The sequence below is a fragment of the Lissotriton vulgaris genome, unplaced genomic scaffold (assembly GCF_964263255.1).
Source record: "Lissotriton vulgaris unplaced genomic scaffold, aLisVul1.2 SCAFFOLD_630, whole genome shotgun sequence".
Taxonomy (NCBI): domain Eukaryota; kingdom Metazoa; phylum Chordata; class Amphibia; order Caudata; family Salamandridae; genus Lissotriton; species Lissotriton vulgaris.
The window spans coordinates 927,189-943,768 of record NW_028252722.1 but is presented as its reverse complement, the minus strand read 5'-3'; the positions used below and the strand labels follow the sequence as shown (position 1 = coordinate 943,768).

Sequence of the window (16,580 nt, the reverse complement as noted above, 5' to 3'; positions counted from 1 at the left end):
GCTGGTGCCCTAATAAAGGAACTCCGCCTCTCAGCTACAAAACCAATCGCCCCAGCGCTTAAAATCTACAGTACTAAAATCAGCACATCAGTCCTTTATGGGGCTGAACTATGGGGGTTCAGCAATTTAGCAGCATTAACCAGCTCCCAAAACAGGTTTGTGAGGGGAATAATTGGCCTTCCACCATCTACGCCATTATTGCCCCTCTTTTATGATTTGGGATGCCAGTGACTAGAGGACGTAGCACGATTTAGACCTGTGGCTTACTGGAGGAGACTGTGGGTTACCCCAGAGCTCTCACAGTACGCTCAGGCTTTCCTCGAAGTTAGAGATGCTGATAGTGCCCATAGAATTCCATGGATGAGAGGCCAGGGCAAAAAACACAGTTTGGACAGAATGCAGAACAATGTCTTACATTCACCCCAGTACAAAGATCTGGGCCACTCCACACCACCCTAGGTCAGACACTGGCTATATGCAAATCAGCCTTGACCCTGTGCCTCATGGGAACAGTCCAGCCCGAACTACCAAGCCATGTCTTTCCTAGACCGGAATCAAGCATCCAAGGACCGGTTTCTGGCTATAAGCCTTCTTCAGCCTGGATAGCTTGACTCCAGTGATGTGGAGAGCCTGGGACTCACGTCTGAGCATACCCTGCCCACTCGGGGTGAAAATTGCAAAAAACACAGTTGATGGACAGAATGCAGAACAATGTCTTACATTCACCCCAGTACAAAGATCTGGGCCTAAATCCATCGTTTTTTTGCACTCCACACCACCCTAGGTCAGACAATGGCTATATGCAAATCAGCCTTGACCCTGTGCCTCATGGGAACAGTCCAGCCCGAACTACCAAGCCATGTCTTCCCTGGACCAGAATCAAGCATCCTAGGACCGGTTTCTGGCTATCAGCCGTCTTCAGCCAGGATAGCTTGACTCCAGTGGCGTGGAGAGCACGGGACTCCATCAACTGTGTTTTTTGCAATTTTCACCCCAAGTGGGCTGGGTATGCTCAGACGTGAGTCCCAGGCTCTCCACATAGTAGTTCGGGCTGGACTGTTCCCATGAGGCACAGGGTCAAGGCTGATTTGCATATAGCCATTGTCTGACCTAGGGTGGTGTGGAGTGCAAACAAATGATGGATTTAGGCCCAGATCTTTGTACTGGGGTGAATGTAAAACATTGTTCTGCATTCCAGGGCAGTCTATACTGCTATGGGCTTGAGTTTAATGTGGGAGAATCCCACTGTTAATCCTTTTCCGCCTAGAAAATCCTTTTGCGCCTAGAAAGGCCTTTAAGGAGTTATATTGGACGATGGTCTCTATGAGAAGTTTTAGGATTTGTATTAGTCCATCGCTCACAAAAGACTTCCTGGAGCTAAAACATGATATTGCTTACGAAGGGTACTGGGATTTTATCACACTTCCCTGCGATAGGAAATGGTACCACTAATTTAGGGTGGGAACGCTTCCTGTCAACTTTCACCGGCAAATGGCATGCTAAAACCAGTACAAGTTGTCCATTTTGTCCATCTCAGCCAGAAAGTATAGCACATATCCTGTTTATTTGCCCAGAGTACAAATATCCTAGGCATACGTGGTTGAAGCCTATTTGTCTGTTGAAGGGCATTACCACTGGTTCAGAGGCATTAAGGACATTTGAAACAGATTGTTCAGAACCCACTGTTATTGCTGTCGCTAAATTTCTACATTGGATGTGGGTAATTTGTGCGCGTAAGTTAAGCCAGAACTAAAATTTTTTAATATATTTATATATATTTATTGTTAAATTAATTCTGTGATGCTCATTGTGTTTTGGCCCTGGACTCTTGTTCTACATTTTTCATCGTTTTTTTTATTCTGCTTTTAGATAAATTGTGTATTGGATGGATTAACTTGATGATCAAATCTTTTTGCTGTGTTGCTCTGTCACTCATATGAGAATGAAATGTTTGCTATTTAAACTTTTTTTAAATTAAATGTATAGTCTTTTATGATATGTATATCGAAATAGACTTTTGAATTGAATGGAGATAGAACAGGGGACAAATCAAGTTTAAGGTTATTAAAAAACTTGGAGAGCGTGCTAAAATACAACATTGGCTAATCGATTACATGTGCAGTGCATGGGGAGGAAGTAGCACTTGGCGCACTACTTTTGAAAATTAAAGGCGGCAGGATTAAGTGATTTGTCTAGAAACATCGCCTACCAAGGCAAGATATTGAAGGTGTAAGAGCTGGAAACCGTGCTAAAATACAGCATTGCTGAAAACATTAATTATGCAATGCATGGGGCACGTGACGCACTACTTACACGAGAAAAACTACATCGCATTAATTTGAACAGCATGTAGCACACTGCTGCGGAAACGGCCACGTGGCGCTTGGCAAATTAAAGAAACGTGTCAGCATTAAGAGATTTGCACAGAACAAAGGATAGCAAATCAAGTTTAACGTTTTTAAAAACATGGAGAGCGTGCTAAAATTCAACATTGGTCAATTGATTACATGTGCATTGCATGAGGAGGAAGCAGCACGTGGCCCATTAGTTACAAAATTAAAGGCGGCAGGATTAAGTGATTTGCTTAGAAACATCGCCTACCAAGGTAAGATATTTGAGGTATAAGAGCTGGAAATCGCGTTAAAATACACTATTGCCGAAAACATTACTTTTGCAATGCATGGGCACGTAACGCACTACTTACATGAGAACAAATACTTCGCATTAACTTGAACAGTACGTGGCACACTGATGCAGGAAGGGCCATGTGGCGCTTGGCAAATTAAAGAAACGTGGCAGGATTAACTGATTTGCACAGAACAAAGGATAAGAAATCAAGTTTAATGTTATTAAAAAACATGGAGAGCGTGCTAAAATACAACATTGGCCAATCGAATACATGTGCACTGCATGGGGAGGCAGCAGCACGTGGCGCTCTACTTACAAAATTAAAGGCGGCAGGATTAAGTGATTTGCTCAAACAAAAGTTACGAAGTCAACTTTAACAATATAAAAAAGTAGGAAAGCGTGCTTAAAAACATTGTCAAATCGAACAGAAATTTGCATTTACGCGTTATTTAAAGATCATTCAGATTAATTATTTTAATTATTCTTAAAAAAAGTGCTCACCTACGAAGAAGTGGATACGAACACCATCAATGACTGTGACTGCGGAATAGGAAAAGTTTGAGAAGGTTGGCAGGTTATAAATGCTTTGCAGAAGGATGATTGGTTGAGCATGATGTCACTGGGTGTGAGACCTGTGATTGGGCATGTTGTAATTGAGCATGCGCAAATAAATGTAAATACGTTATGGGTACATGTCCAGACGGTGGGACGTATTGTGCGCATACATAATATTAACCCGCATGCGCTACCACAAACATGCATGCATGCGTAAAGTGAAGGCAACTTCTAGGTGGTACATACACAGATGGACTTCGGATGTTGATAGAACACCGGCTCCCGCAGGAGGCGGGGAGCTGGTGGGACAGTAGGTGAATTGAAGACCCTCGCACCGTCCCAAACGGTGACGGTCATAATACATTTTTTTAAAAGGATGTCCCCGGGGCCTTGAAGTAGCTTCAGTAGGGGGGCTACGTAGCCCTCCTCCATAAAATAATATATAATTAGCCGTGCCCCGGGGGGTGGGGACCTCGGTGCCCGGAATTGACCACGGGAGGGGGGCAACGCAGCCCCCTTCCCATGAAAAAATTGAATACAGATACTCCGCTGATTGTCATCGTACCATAAGCGCAGCCTTCCGATCACGCGCTGAATGCTAATTGGATGTCGAGTGCATTCGAAACTTGAAACTGTTGGCAACCATGTTATGCCTCGTTAGAAAGGAGGGTGAAGAAGTGTGTGAAATGTGAGTTTAAAACGTGAAAAGGGGGAGGGTAGACACACCCTGACCCTCTAGGTCTGCTCAGGTGGTTCCACAAGGACCCCCCCTGGGCCCCAATTTGTTTTTTTTGGTAAAATCGCGGGGTGCTCGTATGATCTGCGCATTCTAGCGATATAAAAAAAAAAGAAAGACGTGGGCTTCCGCACGTCTTTGGTAATTTACATTCTTTCAACTGTTTAGAGGTGATGCAGCAGTGCTGGATCCAGGATCCACCCCTGAGTAAGAAAATGTAATAACACTATTTACCTGCTAAGTGAGTTTCTTTTCATAGGCTGACATTGACTGGTTTCAGTTGCAAATTCTTCTCAGTGTGCAGTTTTCGAACTTTAAAATATTCACCTTAAGTCATCCGAACAAAGTATTCCGATGTATTCATTTATCAGGAGAGAATCCAGTGCTGCATCTTTTAGCCCAGCACTGACCATGAAAAGTAGTGTCAATCATACTTACAAGTAACTTGTATTTCCTTCCATAGGAATCCCATTCCTATAAAAAAAAAATATGAATAAATTTAGATTTGCAGGTCAGGCTCAAGAGGATGGGGTGCAGGGCCCAAAAAAATTACAAAGAAGGGGGGCCACACAATGTAATGTAAAAAATAAAATATCTAAAAATAGCTAGTTAAAAAAAAATTGTAAATCCATATCAAAATAAAACAAGCATTTACAATGCAATGGTTTCGCCTTTGGAAAAGTTTGAGCTATTGGCATTGTAAATGACAATTTGTATTTATGTATTGGTTTTGAAAACAGATAAATAAATGGCATTGTCATTTACATTGCCATTAGCTTAATCTCTCGCAAATGTGAGACCTATTGTACCCTACGGACGAGCTCAGCAGACAGCAATTACTACCACACAAACACACCCAGAGCCAGCCACACACACACACACACCCAGAGCCAGCCACACACACACACCCTTCTGTTCAGACTGTCTTGAGGCCTTGGTGGGTTTGTGTGCGACAGCAGCTGTTCTGAGTTACATTCCAGTTACTGAAACACTTTTGCATCTACAGACACATTGGGAAACCTTTTTTTCCTGCAAGATCTCGCTCTTCTGTTCTATCGTTTTCTGTTAAGCTTTTCTACATAGTGCGCCTCCTTGTTCCCTGGCAGCGATACTGTAAGTCTAACCCCACCCCCTTCTCCCCGACATGTCTTCCTTCAAGCGTTTTTTTTCCCCGTGTACCTCTCGGATTTAGGCAGACTTGAGTCCGCCCTGCCCACCTCGGTGTAGGTTTCATTCCAACTGCTGATGAACAAGAAACAGATGTTAGTTGCATTTCCCTGACTCTGCTGTAGTTTCCTGTCATTGCTACGCTTCTGATTTTATTTTTCCACACAGTCCAGTCAATGATCTTCCTAAGGCTGTAGGGGAGCAGATTTGGGATGAACTAAGCAGTTGCATGACTACACCGGAAAAACATGAAGCACACGGACGGGTGGGGGAGGGGACGGACAGCGGGAGGGGGGTCGGGAAGGCCGCTGGAAAAACATGAAGCACACATTAGGTTTTCACCTTCGTGAAAAGCTGCGTGCGCAGCTTTCACTTAGGCGAAACCTAAAAATGGGCTAAAATCTATGGATTATGTGGCAAATGCGGCAGAACCAAAATTATGTGAAAGACGCCGCAGCAACACTACCGCATAATCTCAGTAGTCCTGCCTTGATGTGACTTTAGAGAGCTGCAGTTACCCAGAGTTTGTACTCCGAGTGAGAGGTGAACCAGGCATGGCTTCTGGTGATGGATTAAAGATGCACGGGGGAGGGGGGGGAAGCGGAAGGCATCCTCCTCTCGACCACGGTTCTGTGGTCACTCGTAAACTACTTGGAAAAGCAGCGTTGGGGTCTCTTTTGTAGACATGTCTCCTTTTGGGACTCAGAAAGGGGGTCACATCCGACATGTGAACGAGATTGCGGCCCAAACTTATATTGCCAATGCTTTTTTACTTTCCATTTTTCAATCTTTTTCGTGTGCCTAAGCCATGTGTTCTGCTCACAGCAGCTCAGAATCAATCGAATAGTTTCTTTCTACTGTTCAGAGGAATTCTTTCAGATGACAATCATTAAAGACAAAGGGCTTCTTTCTAAGTTCGAATCACGGCGCTGCTCACACGCACCCGTGCTCTGTCACAATGATGGGAGTGGTGCAATGACATTCTGGGGGGCGTTCAGCTGCCACGTCAGGTGGTGGTGGGGGGCAGGGTTCCTTCGTCATTATCTTTATGGCGTATGTTTGCCAGCCTTAACAAAAAATAGAAGACAAATCGCCCTCACTGCGGTTCGCCAAGGCCAGACCTATGGGCTTTGCCAATGGCAGACACCTGTCACCAGAAGAGGCCCGGGCGCGGCAGCAGGGGGCGGGGGGTGTACCTGGTTACAGGATGTAAACACAGACCTCACGCCCTGAAGACAGAGCCCGCACCGAGGATGCGGCGGGCATGCGTGGGAGACAGGTGGAGGGGCGTGATAGGCACCAGACACAAACACACTTCTAGGAAGGGGAGGTAGGAAAGAGGGACCGGAAGTGACATCACTGCCCCTCCCCAAGCCCCGATCCTCCACCTCTGCTAAGACTTCTTTCGATCTCCAGACATTTCACACCGCCCCTCCCCGGGTAGTTCAAAGGATATTTGAGCTTTATATAGCGCTTCCTGGGCCCAACGGTATCAAAGCGCTTTACATGTTATGTGAATATGTTTACTCGAGGTACACGTGGGGATTCCTATGGGTTAAAAGAGCCACAGAAAAAGTATATAATAATGCAGCATTCAGGTAATGGGGTTTGCAACAGATCAGAGACAGAAGGGGGCAGACAACCGCCTCGAGGGCGGCCAGGGTAGAAGGGGCGAGAGGGTGGGGGCGTCCGGCACGAGGGTACGTGTGGGTGGAACAGGGCGGGCGAAAGGTGTGTAGGTGAATGAGTATGGAAGGGTGACATCAGTCTGAGGGAGTGGGGGCCCCACGAGGGATGGCACGACCGCACCCCCAAGCACCACTCAGCTGCCACGGGTGGGCACTGACTGGGTCAGTAGCGGAGCCAGTGCGCGGTGGTCCCTGGCTGCTGTTGGAATTATAAAATACAGTATTAAGTCGGGGTTGAGTGGTCCCCTCGGGGCCCGGGTGTCACTGCACCCGCTGCACAAATGGTAGCTACGCCCCTGCACTGGGACTCAAAACGCAAACTCTCTGAACACCACGCAGTGACCACCCACCATACAAACTGAACACCCACAGCGCTTAGAAGCTGCGCCATCTTGTACCAGCACTTGTCATCCTTTGGATTCTAGTCTTCTGTACTGTCCGTGGTCCCGCGAAGGTCACAAGGCCCCCCTAACCCTCCGTGATAAGACACGACCTTTAACCCCCCAACCACAGCCAGTGTTTGCCCAAAGTGCCGAGAAGCCTCTGCTAAGGCGCTGATTGAATTCTGTGCTCTGCTCGGTTTGTCTTAATCCCGCTCAAACAAAGGGCACAAAACACGTCCTTGGGGTGAAGTCAACAAGAGAAGGAACGTGAGATGCGGGGGGGGCATCTCATGGGGCTTGATCAGGGGCATAGCTGTGGTGGGCACTCAGGGGCATGCACCGGAGGGGGCTGGGACTGTGTGGCATGCATATGAGGTGGCTGTGAATTGGGGGGGGGGGGTGTGCATGCGGACAGCGGGAGGGGGGTCATGAAGGCCGCAGGAAAAACATGAAGCACACGGACGGGGTGGGGGGCGGGAACGGACAGAGGGAGGGGTGTCGGGAAGGCTTCCTCCGTTGGCGGTCGGCCGCGGAATGGCCAAAACAAACCTGGACAACAACTAAAAATAAACCATGGCCGCGATGACGATGCGAAAAGGGTGGAGAGGGAAGAAATCGCGGGAACGCCCACGAATCTGGTCCGGCCATGACGGACAGATCTCTGTTCCAATGGCTAGCCTCCATTTATGGAGCTAGCCAATGGAACAGAGAGGCGGTGACCAAGCCACATACTGTTCTCATTATGTTTTCACCTTCGTGAAAAGCTGCGTGCACAGCTTTCACTTAGGCGAAACCTAAAAATATAAGAATACATTTATTTAAAAATTGTCATTTACAAAACCTTTAAAATTCACTGAAAAAAACATAGGTTTCAGACATGTTATAGTTGGGAATTAGCATTTAAAAAACTTTAGAAATTCACTGAAAAAACCACAGGTTTCAGGGGTGTTATATTTATTTGGACATTTCACTCTTACAAAACCATTGAAATTCCCCCGTTATAGTTAGTTGTGCTAACTATAACTAACGCGCCCGCAATCCACTGATGATGATGATGTCACATATTACATTATTCATGACATGGTCAGTGACATCACTGATGACATCTCCAATGACCTCACTGATGAGATCATCCATGTGACAAACTGATACACCTCATCATACAGTAGCATAACCTTTCAACACTCATTATAAAATATGAAGTACCATATTTGAAACCATTGACACACCAGTACAAGTTTCTAAAAACCCACTCAGTGATTCCTAGATCTACACACATCTAAACACTTACCTATAGATTCACTCATTCATGCTAACAAAGATCAATAGAACACTATTAAATATACTTATGCACCTACATCAACATTACACACCAGCACATATCCTATTCATTTATGCAGACATCCTACTCACTTATGCAAATAATTGATCATACTTATATTTACTGAGCTACATACTAACACAAACACCACTTTATTTATTCATATATCTCATACTAAGTATGTTATAAAATCACTGTTACACAACTCTGCGTCACTTGACTCCACACAGTGCCACTCTGCGCCACAACACTTCACACCACTCTGCGACACTCTACTCTACACGGTGCAACTCTGTGCCATTCCACTGTACTCCAGGCCACTTCATTGTATGTCACTCGACTCCACACAGTGCTACTCTGCACCACTCCACACTGCCACTCTACACTAATCCGTACTACTCCACACCACTCTACTCTAAAACATGCCACTCAACACAACGCCGCTCTGTGCCTCTCCACGCCACTCCAATTTACTCCATTCCACATCACTCCACTCAGCACAACTCTATGCCACTCTACTTTACGCCACCCCACAACACCACTGTACTCAACACTACTCTGCTTCACCCCACTCTCTGCCACTCTACTCTACCCCACTCAGACACTCCATTCCGCTCTACATCGTGCCACTCTACACCAACCCATATCACTATGACCCTCTCAAAGCTGCTCCAGTTCACTCTGCTCTATGCTACTCTAAGCTACACCACTCTAGTTCACGCCACTCTGCTCAGGACTGCTCTATGCTACTCCACTCCGCTTTTAAGTTCAAAGTAGCAATTGATAATTTAGGGAAAGCTCACCTATTGTGGTCATTTATCTTTTTTTTTCTTCAACTATGTATCAAAGTATTGTGACTAATTAGGTTTTAAAAATGTTAGCTAGATTGTCTATCGGTCTTCATGCAACAAAATCTTACTCTTAACAATTGCATGTTTTACAGGTATGCGGAGGAGATAAGCCATACATTGCACCTTCAGACTTGGATCGAAAACATCAAGATGTAAAGGATTCTGCTATCAAACAGTTCCGATCGGTGAAAAAGATGGGAGGAGAGGAGTTTTGTCAACGCTACCAGGACCAGCTTGAAGCAGAGATAGAAGAAACCTATGCAAACTTCATAAAGCACAATGATGGCAAAAACATATTTTATGCTGCACGTACCCCTGCTACGCTTTTTGCTGTTATGTTTGCCACATACATTATCGCAGGACTGACTGGCTTCATTGGTTTGAACACAATAGCAGTATTGTGTAACCTTATCATGGGTGCAGCACTTCTCTCCCTCTGCGCCTGGGCATATGTGAAATACTCTGGTGAATTCAGAGAAATTGGAACTCTTATCGATCAATTAGCAGAGTTAATATGGGAGCAGGTTAGTATTTCATTGTATTCTCATATACCTGCTTCTAGCTCTTTCTGTTTCTGAAACCTTGTTCAGTGAGTGCCTCATCTAAATCTTTTTTTAAAAAAATTTTAAAGCATCAGGTTGGTGTGTAAGGTAGTTAATCAGTCCCCGGATTCTCTGTGAATCCGATAAACAGTTGAATATCTCAACAGACTGAAGGGATTTGCACTTGCTCGAAGATATTTTGTTTGTGGATTTAGAGCGAATACACGACGGGGCTAGGATACCAGGTAAGTAACTTTTCAATCTGACATATATGTCCCGTTTCAAATGAGTTACTTAAAATCCTGTAAATAACTTGTGTTGTGGTTCGATATAAAACGCCAAGATAGCTTCTTTTTTTTTAATGTCGTCATTGCCCAGGTTTATCAGTTATACTCCGAACACCGCAGTCTCCCCCGTGATGGCGCCACGCCTAGATACCCTCGACTCATTTCCACGGAAAACCAAACCTTTCAAGTGTAGCCTAAAGATAAGGTGGAGGGGGCTCCGGCTTCCAGCCCTCCTCAAAGGCTCACATAGTCCTCTTATATTCTGCAAGGTCTTCAGGACAACAGTGAATCAGCAGAGCTCTTCTCTCTCTTTTGTTTTCCTCACTAACCTCAAACTATTTTGTTTGGAACTTATACATCCCCAGCCACACAGGTAAGCAGTGTCTGCTCCTTTCTTCAAGTGGCTGAGGTGGATTTGTTCATTTTTTTCATCATTGCTGTGCTATGGCTGAATTCTCAATGTCCTTGTTCAAGCCATGTCCTTCATATGGGTCAGGAACAATCTGTAGTGATAATCTCCACACTAAATGCATTTGCGGTCTTCACAAATTGGGTTGTGTATCCAAGGACTGTTTAGTTCGTAGTGCAGTTAGTTCCAGGACTGACTGATAGAGAGGGTCATATCTTAATTATCTACCAAAGCCTCAGTTGGAAGCTATATCAGCAGCAGCACAAATAAAACCATACAACCAGTATTCATGCTTGATTCATACAGACCGTGATGGCAAACACTTGTATACGATGGGCTAGAGAAACTGCATCTTACCAGCAACGTCTGTGAAGATTGCTAATTCCACTGTGGCTCTGGAAAAAGTTGCCAGAAGAATACTGTGTAGAAGTTAAAGGCAACATGAAGGTAGGCAAGGTCACGTTCTTCGCTCTTACTGACGCAGTCCTAAATCTATCAAATACTGGCTTTCGCCATATGGCCATGAGAGCAGAGCTTAGAAAAAGTGGTTGGCTAAAATAACTTCCTTGCAGACCAGAGGTGCTGTCAAGAATACTAGATATGATTTTTAATGGCCAGTGTTTATTCTATAAGCATGCTAACGACTTTCTTTAAACATCTGTAGACTGATACCGATGCGGCCAGATATCTGCATATCCTGCCAAAGAGGCAGGATTTTTCTTCTTGGAGTTAAAGACCATATTCTCAGACGTTTCTACCAACCAGGAACCTACAGTACTATTCATCCTTACAGAAAAGCTTCTATCCACAGCATGAATCCACCTAGTTATGTTCTGGGAGACAACCTGGAGGAAGACAGCAAAGTAAAGTCACGATCCTCCAATAACAGGCGAAACAAGTCCCATAGAACATGTCTTTTCAGTCAGCATCAACCCCATCTCGTACCTTCCCGTGGTAGGGAAAGTTCGGGCTTACTTCACACCATTGATGAAAACATTTGACTGTTGGGTCTTGCTCATAATAAAAAAACGAACAAACATTTACATCTGCAAGACTTATGACTAGTCAGTCAGCTATAGACCTGCTTCCAGAAGCCCAAAGAAATCAGGGCATCTATTCTATCATTTTCTTTATCTCCGCTGAAAATGGAGAAAGGCATCCTATTTTAAATCTGGGGGGTCTAAACAAATACATCGGGAAACAAACTGTCAGAATGGTAGCGCATATTCTACAGTCCATTAGCCATTCAGATAATTTAGCCTCCGACCTAGAGAATGCCTTTTTCCATCTGTCTATTCATCCTCTGCACCGACAATTTCTCTGCTTTATGGTACATGGACGCTACTACCAATTCCAGGCTAAAATCAGCTGCAAGAGGTTTTACAAAATGTTTAGGACTGGCCGCAGCCTGCTTGCACAGAAAAGGAGTTGGCATTTTTCCACACCTAGACGACTGCCTGCCAAACAGCATACTAAATCAGCAGTCCAAACAATTAAATTAGTAAAGTACTTATTCCTCGCTCTGAACGAGAAGAACATCTGTGTTCCCTGTTTTCAGGGAGCAGATATTCACACACATGTTGAAGGCATGTTCATCACAAGAAAAAGCAAAAGTAATAAACTTGAGACGAAACATGATTAGCAGATCGCAAATAACAGTACAGAAATTCATGGTCTTGTTACGAATGATGTCCTTATGCATCCCATTAATACCATACTGCTGTTTGAAGATTAGACTTAAGAGCAACTGGGCCTGCAGTGGGAAGGAGCATGTGGCCTCTAGAACAATCTGGTTAACTGAATGTGAGAAACCAAGACTGACTATTATGGTAGAACAAGCGCATCATCTTTGTCAGGCCAGGTTACATAATAGACCCCTACTATCATATAAAAACTGACGCCTCATTGATGTGCTGGGGGCACACTTGCTAGAATTCTCAACAAGTGGTCTGTGGTCTCCTCCTCGGGATCAAATACTCACAGCAATGTATTTAACCTCCGAGTGGTCAGACTCTCACTGGAAGTTTTCCCGCCAATAATTGCTCAGCAACGGGTCCTCATAAGGACAGCTAGTGGGTCTGAACTATAGAAAGGAGGAACAAGATCTCTACCCCTTTCACAGGAGGCTCTGGCATTGGGTATTCAAGCTCAAACTTGCCCTACCTGTAGAGCATATACCAGGCGTTCATCATTCCAAACAACATACCTTGAGCAGGAATAAGAAAATAATTTACTTACCTGTAACTGCAGTTCTCCAGTATTGGCATCTTTCATAGATTCACATGCTTGAATCATTCATCGAAATGGGTGACCCAGGGTCCATAATAAAGCACTATCTATCACTCATAGGCTATAATGGCAATGAAAAAGTCGATTTAATAGCCTGGCTATGTCCTTAATAAAAAAAAAGGACCAAACTTGAACTTTAACCAATCCAGCGACAGCACCCTCTAGAGCACTCCTAACAGAGGCGGAGTCCTCAGATTTCAAGCACAAATGAGAATAACAAAATCACAGGCTATAATGGGGGCCTCTCGGGGGAGGAGGGTGGGGTCGCATGTGAATCTGTGAAAGATACCAATACTGGAGAGCTGCATTTACAAGTAAGTTACTTATTTTGTCCTCCAGTATTGGATATTTCATAGATTTACTTGCTTGAATAAGAATAGCAAGCAGTTACTGTATTTGTATATCTTATAGTATTAGCTCAAATAGCGGATGGTGGGTAGAAAATATATACATAACGTTCATATGCAATTTAGTAAATTAATGTATATACATCATGCATTTAAATGTGCATAAATACATAAGCAAACACATGGAACTAAGACTCCCCTTATTGAAATAAGTGGTGTAGTTAAACTTGTCCAACCACTGCATCAATACGCTGTGCGGGATGCAGGTAATGCTGTGTGAATACATACTCTTCCAAGTCAAAGCACGATATATCTTCTCCAGAGGCACTTTAGCAAACATAGTAGTTGAGGTGGAAACTGCCCTAGTTGAGTGTGCCCTGGTTTTCGCTGCAAGGGATTTGCCAGCCTTTGAGTGGCAGAACTGAATTGCAGTTGAAATTCATCGATCAATGTTTACCATCATGACTGGCTCACCCTTACCAGTGTGTCCATCTGAGTCCACAAGTCAGTCATTTCTCATGATTTGCTTAGTGCGATGGAAGTAGCATTTTAGCTATCTTTTGTTACCTAGCATATGACTAGACCTCTCAGCTGGTGGTGAAGAATTTGTGAAGAAAGCCCAACATAACATAGGTTTAATGAGCCGAAAATCCATAGGAACCGCCGGAATAAATCTTTGGATTGGTTCTGACCAGCACTAAATTGCCTACGAGACGCAAGAAGGTCCTTGAGTTGAGAAAGCCTGCATCTCCTCTAACCTCCTGGTCAGCGCGAGATCTAGTAACAAGGCAACCTTCCATATGAGAAATGAGGTTTGTTCTGTGAACTGTTTCAAATGAACTCTTGATGAGTTGAGATAGAACTATGTTTAGGTGCCAGTCCGGGAAGGAGCCCTTACTCTGAACAATTCTTTCATTACCTGTTTGATGATTCTGCTAGAACAGAAAGAGAAAATGTGATGAGCATCTATATCTTGATATTGATGTAAGCCATACCTGAGCAGACACATGTACCAACTGTGACTGAGCTAGCGAGAGAACAGGTCGTTATCTGCCAGAATATGCTAGTAGAGGATGTAGGTTTGATTTCTGGCACCATAGGCAGAAACGTTTCCATTATGGTTTACATGTCTTAAAGGTGTATTCCGCCTTGAATTGCAGAGAATACACCTGCAGTCCTTAGGAATGTTGAGATTCCTAAAAACTCAATGGAGTCACCCCAATACTGAAAGAAGGGACGGGATGTGCGTGTACTAATAACATAAAAAATCCCTTTTCAGAGTCCCTTAATTTGTTCCAATTGAATAATCAGAAGAAGTGTTACTCAATGAATGATCAAAGTCTATAAATTGTTAATAAAACAAATCCTACAAATCAACTTGCATTAGACATAAAACATAATTAATATCAACCTACAAACTAAAAGCAATCCTTGAGCCAAAAGGAAAAATGAAAGAAAGCATATACATATAGATGTCATCAAATTAAGACATTGATTCTATAAAAATTATATATTATTCAGTTTCACAAATAATAAAAACAATGGTTACAAAAAATAACACTAGTCCACTTTATGCTTCAAAAAGTATCCCAAATCATAAAAACAGTTGATAAATTCATAAAATTCTCATGATCCTAAAAAAACAAATTGAAAATCAATAAAAATGATGTTCCTGTGGACATATGTTCAGTTGTATCTGTTGGCGCATCGTTTCGGTGAAATCATCACCTTCTTCAGGACAAACATTAATTTATTCAATTATGATCACTATAGAATAAACAGAAAAAATATATATTAACTTTGTATTTGCAGTGGCTCAACCTCAAAGGACTTCCTATATTAGCTACATTCTGTAATCCGTGACTATTCGTCCCAAATTATTTACAGAACACGTTTATTAATACAATTAAAAGATTAAAAACAGTTAAATGTAGGTACCTTAACATAAGGAAATTGTTCTGCATTGGATTCCTAAAGTGTTTACCTACTCATGATCTCTTTACATTTGTAAAACTCATCTAAATATTGTATTCAAACATCTAAACAACTACTAATCATTGGTCCAATATCTTCCGATTTTCAAAGATATCGCAGTAAATACTGGGCTAACTTCCCAGACAATACTCTGTAATAATTAAGACGGAACCCAAAGAACCATACCTTTCTATTGGGCAGATTTATTATCAAAGAAGGTTCTGCAATTTACTTTGTAGTGTGGAATCATAATTAAATCTTCCACTTATAACGACTTATCACAGCCGCTTATTAATTGTTACGTGCACAGGGTTCTGAAAAAATTGCAAAACATCCAGTTAGATATAATAGTGAAGGTGTCTGGGATAGTATATGCTGAATAATAACCCATAATACATACTTAGCAGCAATAAGGATTAAAAATTATGTATTAAAGGATGATCCGTGGTATTGTTCAGTGATAACCATAGGGTGTGGCAAATCAAGCCTGAAAATTTGAAAATAAAACAGGATCTGCACTACCCTGTACCTGCTGAATGCGACCAATAATGCATGTTTGCATCATAGGACTTACCTTTTGATGCACAATATATTGAGACTCAGGTTGGCAGTTATATTTTCAACTCCATTAAATGCAAAGAGCAACTTTTATTATTTAGTTGAAATATTTTATTCTCTGATTAGGTGATCTCTTTAGATATATAAAAAACCAATATACATCTTATTATTAATCAGGAACTTAACTATGTGCCTTTTGTTGTACAATGTTGCTGGTACACCAAGGTATACCTCTTCGCGTATGATGTTCGTACTACATGAGGTTTTGCAGCGCAAATCTTTTTGGGATTCAATATGCTGTGCATTATTCCGCCATCTAGTGGTTGGGTCCGGAATCGTAGTATTTCTTCTTTTTTTTTCGTGACCTGGTGGGTGTCGACATACCATTTGGTGTCCTTCTGTAACGTCGACATGCTTCCTCCTGAAGCTCCCACCTTTGGTCGCCATCTTCAGATTCTTTTGTTCCACCGTTGGGTCTGGATCGAGACGAAAGGAGCTCCAGAACTTGGAGGGAAGAATCCACGAAAATCATCTAGAAGAGCAGGAAAACAACTTGTCGACACACCGGCCTTTGAGGCGGTGAACCGGGACACAGAGAAGAGGTGAAACACCGCAACTTCGCCGTCCTGTGGAGAATGCACACACAGGGGGCTGGCTCCCTGGGCGCTGTAATGGACAAGACACCATTCAAGTTCTGTGACAATTGTCACCACAAGTACGCACAGAAGGACCAGCACCCTGTCTGTAACCTTTGCCGCGTGTTTGGCGTTCACCCCGAAGATGTTGAGAGTGAGGGATAGGCAAAGAAGAGCGTTTATATATTTAAACCTCAAATAAGTTATTAA

The 16,580-nt window shown here is 43.3% G+C and overlaps 1 protein-coding gene across 1 annotated transcript in view; it reads left to right on the top strand.

Moving 5' to 3' along the window:
- Window positions 1–16,580, top strand: part of LOC147662061 (atlastin-2-like) — a gene marked incomplete at its 5' end in the record, with an annotated part of 106,322 nt that overhangs the window by 63,416 nt on the left and 26,326 nt on the right. Inside the window, one exon of the mRNA XM_086951143.1 lies at window positions 9,422–9,853. Coding sequence (XP_086807269.1) covers window positions 9,422–9,853 — 432 coding nt within the window. The remainder of the gene's footprint in view (window positions 1–9,421; window positions 9,854–16,580) is intronic.